This window comes from Rutidosis leptorrhynchoides, chromosome 10 (genome assembly GCF_046630445.1).
Source record: "Rutidosis leptorrhynchoides isolate AG116_Rl617_1_P2 chromosome 10, CSIRO_AGI_Rlap_v1, whole genome shotgun sequence".
Classification (NCBI taxonomy): domain Eukaryota; kingdom Viridiplantae; phylum Streptophyta; class Magnoliopsida; order Asterales; family Asteraceae; genus Rutidosis; species Rutidosis leptorrhynchoides.
This window is the reverse complement of record NC_092342.1, coordinates 17623811-17638016: the sequence shown is the minus strand read 5'-3', so window position 1 is coordinate 17638016 and position 14206 is coordinate 17623811. Positions and strand designations below refer to the sequence as shown.

Below are 14206 nucleotides of genomic sequence, written 5' to 3'. Positions count from 1 at the left end.
AGCCTGGGGTAGTATGGCAAGTAAATCTTCCTGACTCTGTTTCTTGCTTTCCCCAGCAGAATCGGTAGTGCGCCCCGAGGGCGTACTTGGGAACAGCAAAGATGACAACCTCAGAATAGGCGAAGGCAAGCGCTTTCTTCGTACATTATCTAAGGGGGTACGATCATTAGTTGGACAACCAACATCAATGTTCTGACCCGCTAAATACTCGCATGCGCTTGCAGGTGTCATTATTCGCCTGGTATGAACCGTTGACTTTGGCGGTGGTCAAAGATGGTGGCGGCAGTGGTGGTTGAAAGGATGAAGATGAAGTTAGGTAAGAAAGAAAAGGCACAAAAGACTCAAATACCCTCACATGCCTGGCACATGACTTGATTTAACGTCTAAAATTAACAGTAGTTGGACGGAAGGACGTGGAATGTATATAGTAAATACATTAGGGATGAGGAATGCAAAAAAAAAAGTATAAGGACGAGGAGTGTTATTTGTGTTAAACCACAGGGACGAGTAACGTAAAAAAGTCCCATAAAAACGTCCAAAAATTTTTATTGGTGGTGGATGTTTTTTTTTTTTCTTTTCTTGACAAAAAACATGAAATTAAATTAGAATAGATCAGGATGTGTTACAATAGATCAGAGCTTACAGAATCTGATTTGAAGAGGATCTAATAATTTCTAACAAACAATTGCTTGGAGTACTAACAAGCATCCTTCCAAAAACTTTTATTGGTGGTGGATGGTAGTAATAGTTAGGGTTTCCTTTTTATTTCATTTACAGCCGCGGCTTCTTAGATTATCACAGCCACGACATCTACTTGTCATCTCAAGAAAGCAAAGCTGCTTCTCAAGGTTTGATTTCTTTTCAATTTCAGTTTTAATTAAACTCTTTCTCAGTTCTACGGCAGGCACACCTTTCACCCACTTTAATTGGTCTCACGCACAAACTTACTTCTCATTCAGCCGATTTTAATTATCTAATTCGGTTTCAATTATAAAATTCGATTTCAGTTATCGAATTCGATTTCATATTACTTCGATTTCATTTCAGTCCTCATTCACAGATTTTTAAGCTTCTATTTATCCAGTTTTGGTTTTTGAATTTTAGTTAATCATTTGGCCACGGAGGGCTGTGCGTGCTACGGAACCGGACTGAAAAGCTCGGTTCAGTTCTTTCAGGTTAGCAAATTGTAGGACCGAGGACCAGACCAATTATTAGCTGTTTGGTTTGGTTTCATAATGGTTTGGTTCGGGCAAAAGTAACGATCCGTTTCTTGAAAACATAAAAATATAGAGGTAAGGGATATTAATTTGTAGTCTATCAGGAAAAAAGCACAACCGAAAAATAAATGTAATATGTTATTTCCTAACCCATTGCAATAAATAAATAAATAAATAAATGCAGTCTGTTATTTCCTAAAGTAAAAATCAATATCTTTCCAACAACAAATTTTGAACTTCAACAAACGTGAAACAAATATTGAATATGAACAAACAGTAGCTACTTTTTTTTTTTTTTTTTTTTTTTTTTCTCTTCAGGTATCCAATATATATTTCGGTCTTTTTTGGTGTTCGGTTCTGTCCCGTTCCGAATCCCGTAAATTTGTTAAAAGCATGGACCATGGACCGTACCACTCTGTTTCCGTTCCCGTTCGGCCTAGTATGGTCTTCAAGTTTTTTTCGTTTTTCTCGTACCATGCACACCCTTATTGACTAGCTGTATATTTATTCCCAACTTTATAATATATCATTACCGAATCCCAAAAATTTGTGAAAGTATGGACCATGGACGGTACCAAAAAATCTTCGGGATTGTGCTAGGCTTCGGTTCAGACCTTATAAAATCTTCGAGAATGCTTGGTACCAAAAACACGAATTAGAGCTCGAATGAAGTTAACAAGTTCATTTTTACCACTAACCCACCACCCATAACACATAAAATCTAAAAAATCAACATGTGAATTTAACAATCAACACATATCTCACATACCTTAAGTTTTAGGGTTTATACAAAACCACATCTCTTTCAATTTAAGAAGAAAATAATCTAAGAAGAAGATGAGATTGAAGATGAAAAGTAGGTAAGGATGATAGATGATTGATTCATAGTAATGATTCTTGAATTGCATATGAAATGGTGTACCGTACCGAATATTTACGTTGTGGTACAGTCCATAGTCCTTAATTTTCATATTTTTCGGTCTTCGGTATGGGACGGTTGTTTCTTTCTTTATTTTGAAAAACAAGATAAATTTTCTTCATATAACCACAACGTTACATGTACAATAATGATCCATAGCTTTTGTCATGCTCAACAAACTGAACAAACCGAACAGTGGGTGTTGCAGTCAATACCCTCATACACACAATATATGCAATATGGCAATATGGCACGACATGTAGCGCAATAGTGGGTGTTGCAGTTAATCCCCTCATTAAATTTGTAAATAGAAATGGGTGAGAAATAACTGAAGGGACGAAAATACCCCTAAGTTAAAGGTCTTCTTAACAGCTGTTGGAGGCAGGGACTACCTACGTAACATTTGTAAATCACAGGGACCGTCCAAGTCAAAATAGAAACACAAGGACTCCATGTGAAATTTGGTGTAAAACACAGACCCTCTAAGTAATTTTTTCAATAATTTAACTTTTTCAATAATTTATAAGTTAAAGTAAATTATTATCCTTATATACTAAAACTCGTGGGATTGAGGGTCGTTCAAGACAATTTTTTTGTCGTTTCACAAATTGGTTACACACTACAAATTTTCACCACACCCCCCAGAGGCGAAGCTAGAATTTACAGATGCGGGTGGCTTACTCGATAATCAGATAAGTATATAAAATTAAACTTGGATTTTGAGGGAGGCTTACAATTATTTGCGCATAATAATACAAATGAAACTTGGGTCTAGATTGGGCATTGGGGAGGCTTAGCACCCCTCAGTCCCCCCTTGTCTCCGCCCCTGACACCCCCCTCAACAACTCAATTAAAACATAAATATCAAGGGTTGAAAATGTAAATTTAATTTTTTATTTAAATCAAAAACCAACACCCACGATAAACTTCAACGGGCGTTATCCTCCTACTCGTCGCGAGTTAATTTTCAACGCTACCACCATTAAACTTGAAATAATTTTACGAACAAAACGAGACCAAGGTTTAAAAAAACGGAAACGTGCCTCGAGGCGTTCCCCCTCCGTGAGGCGAGGCGTACGCCTCGAGGCGAACCGAGGCGTACGTTCGAGGCGGAGTTAAAAAAATACATAAAAAAATTAACAGGGGATGTTAATGTCATTTAATTGAAAGTTTAAGAGTTCATATCTAATTTGTTCTTGGTATTAAAGTTTGGTAAAAGTTGAGGGGCTATTATTATTGTTCTTTTATAAAAGAAAAAAATAAATAAATACAACGTACTTAAAATATCTACAGACAACAGTAATCTAGAAAGATCACTTGTTTCCTTCTTTTCTCTTTCTTTATAATACATATCATCATCATCATTATCATTATTATGATTGATCTAAAAAGATCATTCTCATTCTTTTCTCTTCCATTGATATTACGAGTACCAGACAAGTACCTCAAAGAATTCATTAAAATATGTCTGATTTTGGGATGCTTCAATAACCCATGCCTAACGAAATATTCTTCCAAGAACAAAAGCCCCAACTCCGGTCACCGAATTTTACAGGTTTCAATTTTTTTTCTTCCTATCTTCTCTTCTATTTGATTTTCGTGTTCTTCTTCCTCATCTTTAATCGATTCCGGCAACATCTAAGTTTTTCGACACCGTTAAACGCTGTTTGACCGCCGTTGACCGGCTGTGAACATGAGGCGTACGTTTTTCACTTACCTGTGAGGTGTACCAAAATCGAACCGCCTCTCCCATTTGAGGCGTACGTTTTAATTGGCCTTTGAGGCAGACGTTTCAAAACGGAATATTTGAAAATCGCATTGAGGCGCGCCTCAAGGCGTACGAGGCGACCGTTTTTTTAAACCATGAACGAGACCAACTACGTTCGAAACGGACACTTTTTCAAAAACGATGACCAAACCTGCATGACTGCATCTACAACGGATCTTAACACATGGCCCGTTTCCGCCTCTATATATACACAACGCTACGTTAAATATGAATATGCAGGCCGAAAGCCCCTGCCGCATCGCGCGGGCCGATCGGGACTAGTTATGAATTATTAACTGTAAATTATTATTATTTTCTTATTTTGGTATTCATGTAATCAATCTCTATTGATTAAAGGAGGTTTAAGAATTCATTACTTTTGTATTATTAACACTTGATTGATTGTAACAGAAAACTTCATGATGCTAAAAAGTTGTAAGGTTTTTCTCTCTTCGGGTTACCTGAGAGGGCGATTAATCCAACCTTATACTCTCGCAGCTCAGCGGGATTACTCCATGGTTGTTTCCCACCCTAATGATGATTCAGTTACACGAGTCTTGAGAGGTACGTAATGGCATATACTTATTTTTCTCTCTCCTCCAATAATCAATAAAATTAACTTCAGTTGTTGATTTTTTATTCCGGTTCATAACAACTTGATTGATTGATTGTAGGCAATAATTGGGATCCAGATTTATTAAAATCGGCATTCTCTCAGTTTAAAACTCTATCCCATGGCAAAAAGTGAGTTTACTATACTATTATTATTATTTAATTATTAATTAAATATAAAATTAATGTACTCTTTTGGTACTTTGTTATGGTTACTATTTTAATTACAATACATACGTATGTACATTAAAACCCTTCTTGCCTTCTGCGTGCCTAATTTTGTTATCCTTTTGAATAAAAAAATATTGCAGACATCTATGGCTAGCAGCACATTTTATCCTAAGAAAACGGTGAGTCTTCTTTTTCTTTCTAGTTTTATCATGTTTCCTTTTCTTTTTTTAGTTATCTAATTCCGCGTTTTCTTATATTTTCTATACTTACTTTTTTCTCTATCGACGGCGACATTTTCATTGTAGCCGAACCGTCACCGAGATATGGTCTTCAAACTCAGACTCAGAAACAGGTTCTTCGATTTTCTTTTGGCACTAATCAGTTTAATTACATGTTTGAATTGTGGGTCATATCGTTAACACTATTTGTTTGTAGTAATTGAAATTGATGTGCAAACCATTTGTGATAACTAATAAGCTTAATGAGAAACAGATCGACGTATTTTCTTTCGATTATATGCTAACTATTTATATGGTATGATAAATGTGGTTAAAGAAAAAAAGATGTAAAAAAATGCTGAAAAGTTGTAAAAAAAGTTGTCTTCTGTATTATATATATATATATATATATATATATATATATATATATATATATATATATATATATATATATATATATATATATATATATATATATGTGGCTCTAAGTGAGTCAATAGCAAGCGTCGAATCATTGGTGACTTGCCTGTCGCTTAGGAGCCTAAATTGAATTCCGGGATTTAAAACCCATGAAAAGTTGATTATACCATTTTCATGGCGTCTATTGTTATTACTACGTATTATTATTGTCGTCGTCGCCGCCGCCGCGCCAATTGCAACTGCAATTCTTGCCATCCATGCCAAATGCAACTTTATACAATAAATTTCATATTTTCTAAGGGCAAGAAGTGTGAAATGACAGCGTAACAATCCCTTTTCCTTTTTATTATATTGATAATGATAATAATGATAATTATTATTATTATTATTATTATTATTATTATCGTCGTCGTCGCCATCGTCGTCCTCGTCCTCGTCATAACGCCAATTGCAACTGCAATTCTTGCCATCCATGCCAAATGCAACTTTATACAATAAATTTCATATTTTCTAAGGGCAAGAAGTGTGAAATGACAGCGTAACAATCCCTTTTCCTTTTTATTATATTGATAATGATAAATAATAATGATAATGATAATTATGAAGAATAATGTCCAGCTCATGCGGAAGCTCATCAGAACATAAACATTGAAATCTCATATTTTTAGTGTATAGGGTTAATATATAAGTAAATTATTATTATTCTCTTCTTGTTCTTTAATTAATTAATTAATTAATCTCAATTGATTAAAGGAGGTTTAAGAGTTTATTATTCTTTTATTATTATTACAACATGACTTATTGATTTAATTGATTGGTTGATTGTAGAAGCTGAAGATGAAAACAAATGCGAAATCATGAATATTGTTTGTTCGGACAAGATATGTATTGACGCCAAGCCTTTTATGAGGGAGTCTCTAGCTGTCCAAGGCTCTTACGAGTGGGACTCTGACGTCATAAAAGTCAAAATCAATAGCGAAATCATTAAGAAGGTTCAATTGTTATGTGCGGAACGTGCGTTGATCCAGGATGATCATGCCAATAATGATGACCTCCAGCATAAGAAGTTGAATGATTTGAATTCCAAATTTCGCCAAGAAAATCGGATCTATGCTCTCGATCTTATGATTGTACGCCTCTTTTTTCTTCTTCTTTTCTAGTAATACGTGCTATACTGTTGTTCGATTTATTACTCCATAACGTTCGAAATTAGTCATTATATTTAATAATAATAATAATCACATTATAATAAGAAGCTTGTTCCGAATTTGTACCTCTTTTCATCTTCTTCTCAATTGCCTCAACAATCTTAACCTTAAAAACGGGTAAAAAACAATGGTCAATGATCAAAAAACGGTCAATAACGATTAAAAAAAGGTCAAAAACCTAAAAAACGGTCTAGATGGGGCTGAGACGGATGTTGACCAACGTTGACTTTTTATATGTATATGTCAAATATAAACATTTCAAATATGAATATTTCTAATTAATGTAAATATATATACAACAATTATCGTGTTTTTCGAGCGTATGTTGAGGTTTTAGCTATTGGGGTTTAGATACTAGGGTTTAGATATTAGGGTTTATAGGGTTTAGATATTAGGGTTTAGAAATTTAGGGTTTAGATTTAGGATTTAGATTGAGTTTTTAACACGAACGGTTTAGAGTTTAGGGTTTAGGGTTTGGTGTTTTGGGTTTATATCTAAATCGGGCTAAATTTTACTTCACAAAACATGAAGAAAAAAAAAACGTTCATATTCTTCACGAACAATATTATCTTGAATGTTATTTTTGTCGATCGTTTTCCCGCCTAAATAATAACATTCATCACGAAGTGTCTCTTCTAAATGTTCATATTTTCGTGTGATCTTGATGCCGGAAAAAAAAAACGAAAAAAAAAAATTTTTTGCTTCCCCCCGCTTCCCCCCGATTGGTTACTTCCCCATTGATCCTGCCCCTATATATATATATATATATATATATATATATATATATATATATATATATATATTGAAAGAGAGATAGAGATTTAATCAAGAGGGAAACACTTTTTTGGGGGAAGTAAGTTTTTTTTCGTTTTTTTTGAATTTTTTTTTCCAGGGATCAAGATCACATGAAAATATGAACATTTAAAAAAGACACTTTGTGATGAATGTTATTATTTTGGCGGTAAAATGCTCGAAGAAAAAAAAGAAAACATTCAATGCATTGAATGTTTTGATTCCGAGTTTTTTTAAGGGGTTTGAAATTAGGGTTTAGAAATTAGGGGGTTAAAATTAGGGTTTAGCTATTAGGGTTTAGAAATTAGGGTTTTGGGTTTAGAAATTTGGGTTTAGATTGAATATATTAACACGAACGGTTTAGAGTTTAGGGTTTAGGGTTTTGGGTTTAGGAACACTAAACCCTAAACTCTAAATCGGGCTAAATTTCGAAAAAAACACGTCACACAATATGAAAACAAAATGATGCAAATAAACTCAGAATCAAAACATTCAATGCATTGAATATTATCATTTATTTCTTCGAGCGATTTATCCCCAAAATAATAATATTCGTCACAAAGTGTCTTTTTTAAATGTTCATATTTTTACCTAATTTTGATGTCTGAAAAAAAAAAAAAATTTAGGAAAAAACCAAAATTTAAAAAGAAAAATTACTTCCCCCAAAAAAGTGTTTCCCTCTTGATGATGACCCTATATATATATATATATATATATATATATATATATATATATATATATATATATATATATATATATATATATAGTCAAAAGTTCAAACGAGAACTACAAAAAGGGCGAGAACTGCGAGAACTTTTAAATTGCAAAGAATTTAACATGTGAGTAGATTGAATCACCTATAAATGTTAGTGGGGAGTAAAAAGAACATAAAATAGTTTGAAAAAACTTATATTTTACGTATAAAATCATATATAAAGTTTTTCGTTCACATGTGTATATGTATTTGTGTAACATGTGAACATTTTATATAATTAACAATTTAACATATAATTTGTGGTAATGAACATATGTTTATTAATAATATGGACATTAATTAACATGTGCATGTAATTTGTTGCATTTAAATGCATAAAAACCATGAAATTCAAAAGTTCTCGCAGTTCTCGCCTTTTTGTGGTTCTCGTTTGAACCGGGCCCCTATATATATATATATATATATATAATATATATATATATATATATATATATATATATATATATATATATATATATATATATATAGGGGAGGGATCCACCGAGAACTCACTAAGAGTGAGAACCTGAGAACTCAAATGCGAACAAAAAATGACGCGGCCGAACAATTATGTGGTTAGTCGAACAAAAAGATTAGATGCATGAAAATCACATGTTCTACAATTTTGTTTGGTTCTATAAAATTTGGTTCGGTTCTACAAAATTGTAGAACGAAAATTAGTTCGAATTGGGTAATTTTTGTTCGGCCGCTTGAATTTTGGTTCGGTTCTACAAAATTTTGGTTCGGTTCTACAAAATTGTAGAACTAAAATTGGTTCGAATTACTCATTTTTGTTCGAATTACTTCTGTTCAGTTTTTTTTTTTTTTTTTTTTTTTTTTTTTTTTAGCCCGATTTAGAGTTTAGGGTTTAGGGTTTTCGGAAACTCTAAACCGTTCGTGTAAAAAACTCATTCTAAACCCTAAATCTAAACCCTAAACCCTAAAATCTAAACCCTAAACCCTAAAATCTAAACCCTAACTTAATTTGATGAAAATTGATGTAGAACAAGTGTAGAACAACATGTTCTACATAAAAATGTAGAACCAAGCAAACAATGCATCTAATAGACAAAATAAAAATTGCTCGACTAGAACAATTTTTGTTCGGCCGTGCCCAAATTTTTGCTCGAATACTGTAGTTCTCAGAGTTCTCATTCTAAAAATGTTCTCATTTGATCCCTCTACTATATATATATATATATATATATATATATATATATATATATATATATATATATATATATATATATATAGTGATTTATATATATTTTTATATATAGTGATTTATATAGTTACTATAATCGTTAATAAACATAAACTAGATTTTGCCAAAGTTAATATTGTTATGTTACCAAAGAAAAAACTCTGTATGTTGAATCGTTTACAGCTTGACAAACACTTTACTTGTTTTATTCCGTACTGTATTCTTGATAATTTTATCATTTTTAACTAATTTGCTTTATAATTTTCTATTTTGATTTCAGGCTGCTCTCGAATTGGAGATAAAATTTCTACTAGACCTGATGATTGAGGACATTGATGACATGTTCACGAAAATGACTAGTGATGATGAGGCTTACAAAATCTTATCCGTGAATTTGAGAGGGGAGTATCCACGTGGTAAATTTGAACTCATGAAACACAAACTCCAGTCTTACAGCTGGGCTTTTGATGCTGATTCACATAAACCAGGCTTGAGAGGTAATAAATAAATTATTTTCCCTCCTTCATTTAGTTGATAAATAAATTAATCCCAATTGTTAAATGTTTTTTTTTTTATTTTTTTTTTATTTATAACCATAACAATTGATTGATTGATTGTAGCCAAAGAGAACATGAATTGGGATCCCGAGTTATTAAAAGTGTCGTTCTATCAGTACAAAACCCTACCCCACGAACAAAGGTGATTTACTACCATATAGTATTACTCTACTCTTTTGGTACTTTTTTATACCGTTACTATTTAAATTACTTTTTTATTAAAAGTGTCGTTCTATCAGTATAAAACCCTACCCTATGAACAAAGGTGATTAACTAGTGTTTAATATTACTCTACTCTTTTGGTACTCTTTTACAGTATAGTGTATTGTGTTATTATTTAAATTTAAATTACATTTATTTATACTACATATAAATATAAATATAAAACCCCTGCTGGCCTAATTGTGTTATTCTTTCGAATTTAATATATTGTAGACGACAATGGCTAATAGCACATTTCCTTTTAAGACAACCGTGAGTATTCTTTCTTTCTATTTATCAGTTTTTATCTTTATCCAATTCTACTTTTTCTTATATATTCCCCATCATACTTACTTTTTTGTTTATTGATGACGGTGGCCATTTCATTGTAGTTCTGATGCATTTATAATTCAAAATTATCGTATACTAACCGAGGAAGAAAAACGTAAGCTTCGGTTGGAATTCCCTAATACGCGCTTCTTCGAAGAGGAGTGTAAAGAAGAAGAAGTAAAACTTGAAAGTGATAGGGAGCTGGCTGCCGCAAGACAAAATATAGAAGAGCTTGAAGCATTGGCTGCTAATCGGCAAAAAGAGGCATAATTTTTTAATTGTTTCCCCTTTTTTTACTTTTCAGTCTTCATGTCTTTTGTCTTATATGGATTTGTACCGTTAGATATTCGCGCTAAATGCAAAAATTAGCTATTTCGGGGATCATGACTCATGATGTGCTTCGTGATTTGTTGGGCACTAAGTTGGATATGACTGCTTATTCTTTAAAGCTATATATAACTTATAACTTGTTTATATAAAGAATTTCATTCATAAAATAATTTGAAGTATGTTGGTTTTCTCTAATGGTTTGATTGTGTTTAATGGCAGTCCTTGGTGGATGGCCACCAAATCGAGGAAATAACTGAAGAGGATCGGGCATGGAATGCTGGACTGCAGTTTAAGGTATGATACGGTTTATTACAACATTTTACATTTTCATCGTTTGAGTCTTATATGTTTGAAGTGACAATTGATTTAAAAGTTTCTGAATTATCTTTCGTTCTTGTTGCAGAAAGCGCAGGTTACAAAGTTCAAAAAACAACTAAAAGAGCTGGTCATGGAGTGAGAAAGATCAAATATTCTACTTTAATGTTGATTGCTTGCTTGCTTGTTTCTAGTATTCTATTTATCATGATGATGATTAAGTGCCATGGACATGTTCACTTTTTATATTTTTTCCTTATGTGATGATGTTCAATGAATACTTCAAATAAAATGGTTTAGTTGTATCTAATTTTAATGAATGTTTAAATTAAAATGGTTTGGTGGTGTCTCATATTTATATTTATACATGTTTGCTGACTTACATACGTGTTATTAATTTTAAACTGCAGCCAACTAAGATAATCCGGGGCAAATAAAGATCAAATATTTCCTTTAGAAAAGACTTGTAGTAGTGTCTCATGTCTGTAAGCATGTATGTTGACTTTTGAGATCATATGAACAAAATAGAGCACCTAATCATGACTTTTGGTAGTATCCTGTATTTTTTATGGGTCCCGGTCCAAACAGCCCTTTTAATCGACATCCTGCAGCACCTGTTTCTGCTGTATTTTTTCGAACCACAACAGCCCAACAACCTGCTATTATTCTGCTGCAAATCGTGACCCAAACAGCCCTCCAAGTCGACTTGTTGTTGCTGAGTTTCTTGCTGTTCTTGCGAGCCAAAACAGACCCAAGAAACCCTTTGTTTGGGTCGAGTTTCTTGCTGGAATTCTGCTCCTGTTTCGGTTCCAAATCAACACCCTCTTCTTGATCTTAATCTCCTAAGGTATACCTAAACCCTAATGTTAATCATATTTATAATTTTGTTGTAGTTATTATGTTTTAATTATGAATGATGCATGTTAAAGTATAAAGATATGAACTAGTAATATAATCAAGTATGGATATAAGTTATGATCATGATATTGGATTAGTTAATTATTATGGATAAAGTGTTATGAATATAAACTATAAATAATTATGATGATCATAAAACTAGATTAATAAGTTAAATTAGTGGTGGGATTTCTCTTGTTGGCCTGAGGGACGTATGTGTTGGTTGAAAATTAGTGGTGTGCCAGTGCCGTGTTGGTCCGACAAAACATTCTCCTCAATAGCAGAGTGGTGGGGGGTGATATACGATTTGGATAATTGCTCTTTGACAGGCAACCAAGACCTCCTATATGGTAGAGTCTGTGTGAAATTGCACGAACCTGATTTTGTCAAAGATTCTATCAAACTCACATTTAGGTCTAAATCCTACTTCATTTACGTTGAAGAAGAGAAACGTGAATGTCCTGTCAAAACTAAACAAGGTGATTCAAGCTCGGAGTCCGATTCAATATACTCGGGTTACAGTACGGATGTGATCGATTCAGAAGATATGTATAGTAGCGATTTTGACATTCACTCGACTGATGTTGAAGGGGATAATCCAGCTATGGATGAAGATAACCATGTGGTGAGGGATTCTGGCAACCAGACACCGCCGGAAAAAAGTGCTGGAGAGAAGGTGGAAGACCAAGGATCGACTCACATTGGGTTAAGAGAATTTTTTAAGAACCAAGAGGATGTTGAGGTGGTGTCAGAGACAAGAGAGGAACATAATTATTGCTACCCTAGTTCCAAAAAAGAAAATACGCGTGATAAAAGTAATTATTATACCTATATCTAAAAGGTAAAGTGCCAATGAATAGCACTATTCATTTTTTCACTTTACGCAAACTTAACCCCCTAACTTTCATTACAATGCAAATCGAACCCTCCACTTTATACGTATATTTTTTCCCCAAATTTCACAAGCTTAACCCCCTAACTTTTACTAAAATACAAATCGAACCCCCACTTTACTAATTTTTTTTTTTTTTACTAATATTCAATTTTCACAAACTTAACCCCCTAACTTTTATTAAAATACAAATCGAACCCCCAATTTATACGTAAAGTTTTTTCAAATTTCACAAACTTAACCCACTAACTTTTATTAAAATACAAATCGAATCCCCACTTTACTAATTTTTTTTTAAAATAAAACCCGAACGCTAAAAGAAGCAACTTTCACAAAAGGAACAACCCTTCAATGTTATGTCAAAAAAAATTCTTTTTTACAAAATAGATCAAGACTTTTTTTTAACTCGCATTCAAAACGGAGCCCCCGGCGCGAAGCGAGGGCTCCACAACTGGTTCAAATAAATTCGTTGACAAATCTTCTGATTCTAGTGTTTCGAATTCAAATTCACACAATGGATGGAATGAGGTTACGAGTGGGCCCAAGAGGAGTAAACAAAAAATTAGAAGGGTGAACATAAATGGGCCTGGAGGAAGTAAGGAAGGTTTAGGCGGGCCTGGGTCATTTACAAAAGTAGCAGATGGTTTTAGAGATGGCCCGTCTGATAGTCTGGCAGCTGAATCGGGTTCAAAGGTTGGGCTTGGGCCTGAAGCAAATGGGGAAGTTAACCCAAATGTGGTGATACATAATATCCCTTCTGGTAGCTGTGAGAATGACCCGGTAGCTGAAGACACAAATAAAACAAATCGAAGGAAAGGTGCTTCTTCAAAGGGTTCCAAATTCGTTGAGGTATCTTGATGTAACGACTGTTGCTGGAACACAATGGGCAACTGGCGTGCTTCATCCCGCATCAGACGCATCAAAAAGGTTGCTAGATATGGTTCCAATTGTAACAGAGATCAAATCAGGAAGTGCAAGTCTTGTGGCAAAAAATCGAAAATTAGGGGGGTTAAGGGTTTGAGGAATTCACATCAGATGTCGGGGGATAGTGTCGAATTAAGGAGGAAACAAAATGTAAACAAGTTGTTGATCAGTAGGTTCGTTCTCTTTGGGGGAATGACGACTTTGGATATATCCAAAAAGAGGCTGTGGGAAGTTCGGGTGGGTTGCTATTAATCTGGGACACTTCAAGTATCGAGACAGTTAATGCGGTTGGGAATGATTTCTTTTTAGCTATCAAAGGTAAATGGAAGGCTTCGGGTATGGAGTCAATTATCGTAAACGTCTATGGGCCCCATAATGACCAAAATAAGAAACTTTTTTGGAGCTCTCTTGATTCGGTCATGAGTGGGGTTGATGCGGCGTGGTTATTATGTGGAGATTTCAACGAGGTGAGATGTG

At 33.7% G+C, this 14206-nt stretch overlaps 1 protein-coding gene across 3 annotated transcripts; it reads left to right on the top strand.

The window, feature by feature from the left end:
* Positions 1–631: 631 nt before the first annotated feature.
* Positions 632–11341, top strand: LOC139872659 (uncharacterized). 3 transcript variants are annotated; one of them, XM_071860588.1, is made up of 13 exons: positions 632–848; positions 1105–1175; positions 4403–4468; positions 4579–4648; positions 4828–4866; positions 4993–5039; positions 6154–6455; positions 9564–9780; positions 9904–9982; positions 10276–10314; positions 10434–10635; positions 10921–10995; positions 11105–11340. In XM_071860588.1, exons 3-13 carry the CDS (start codon positions 4420–4422, stop codon positions 11156–11158), a joined length of 1173 nt encoding a protein of 390 aa, XP_071716689.1. In that variant the 5' UTR covers positions 632–848; positions 1105–1175; positions 4403–4419; the 3' UTR covers positions 11159–11340. The 3 variants fall into 3 exon arrangements, with proteins under 3 accessions (XP_071716689.1, XP_071716687.1, XP_071716688.1); XM_071860586.1 differs by having other exon boundaries at positions 4316–4468; XM_071860587.1 differs by lacking the exon at positions 1105–1175 and having other exon boundaries at positions 4316–4468; positions 11105–11341.
* Positions 11342–14206: the final 2865 nt, after the last annotated feature.

Bases quoted from the DNA above. Each gene is read 5' to 3' on its own strand.
- LOC139872659 (XM_071860587.1), top strand. From the start codon at position 4,324: ATGATGCTAAAAAGTTGTAAGGTTTTTCTCTCTTCGGGTTACCTGAGA. The intron at 4,469-4,578 runs GTACGTAATGGC...GATTGATTGTAG, and splicing joins AGTTACACGAGTCTTGAGAG to GCAATAATTGGGATCCAGAT. The intron at 9,781-9,903 runs GTAATAAATAAA...GATTGATTGTAG, and splicing joins ACATAAACCAGGCTTGAGAG to CCAAAGAGAACATGAATTGG.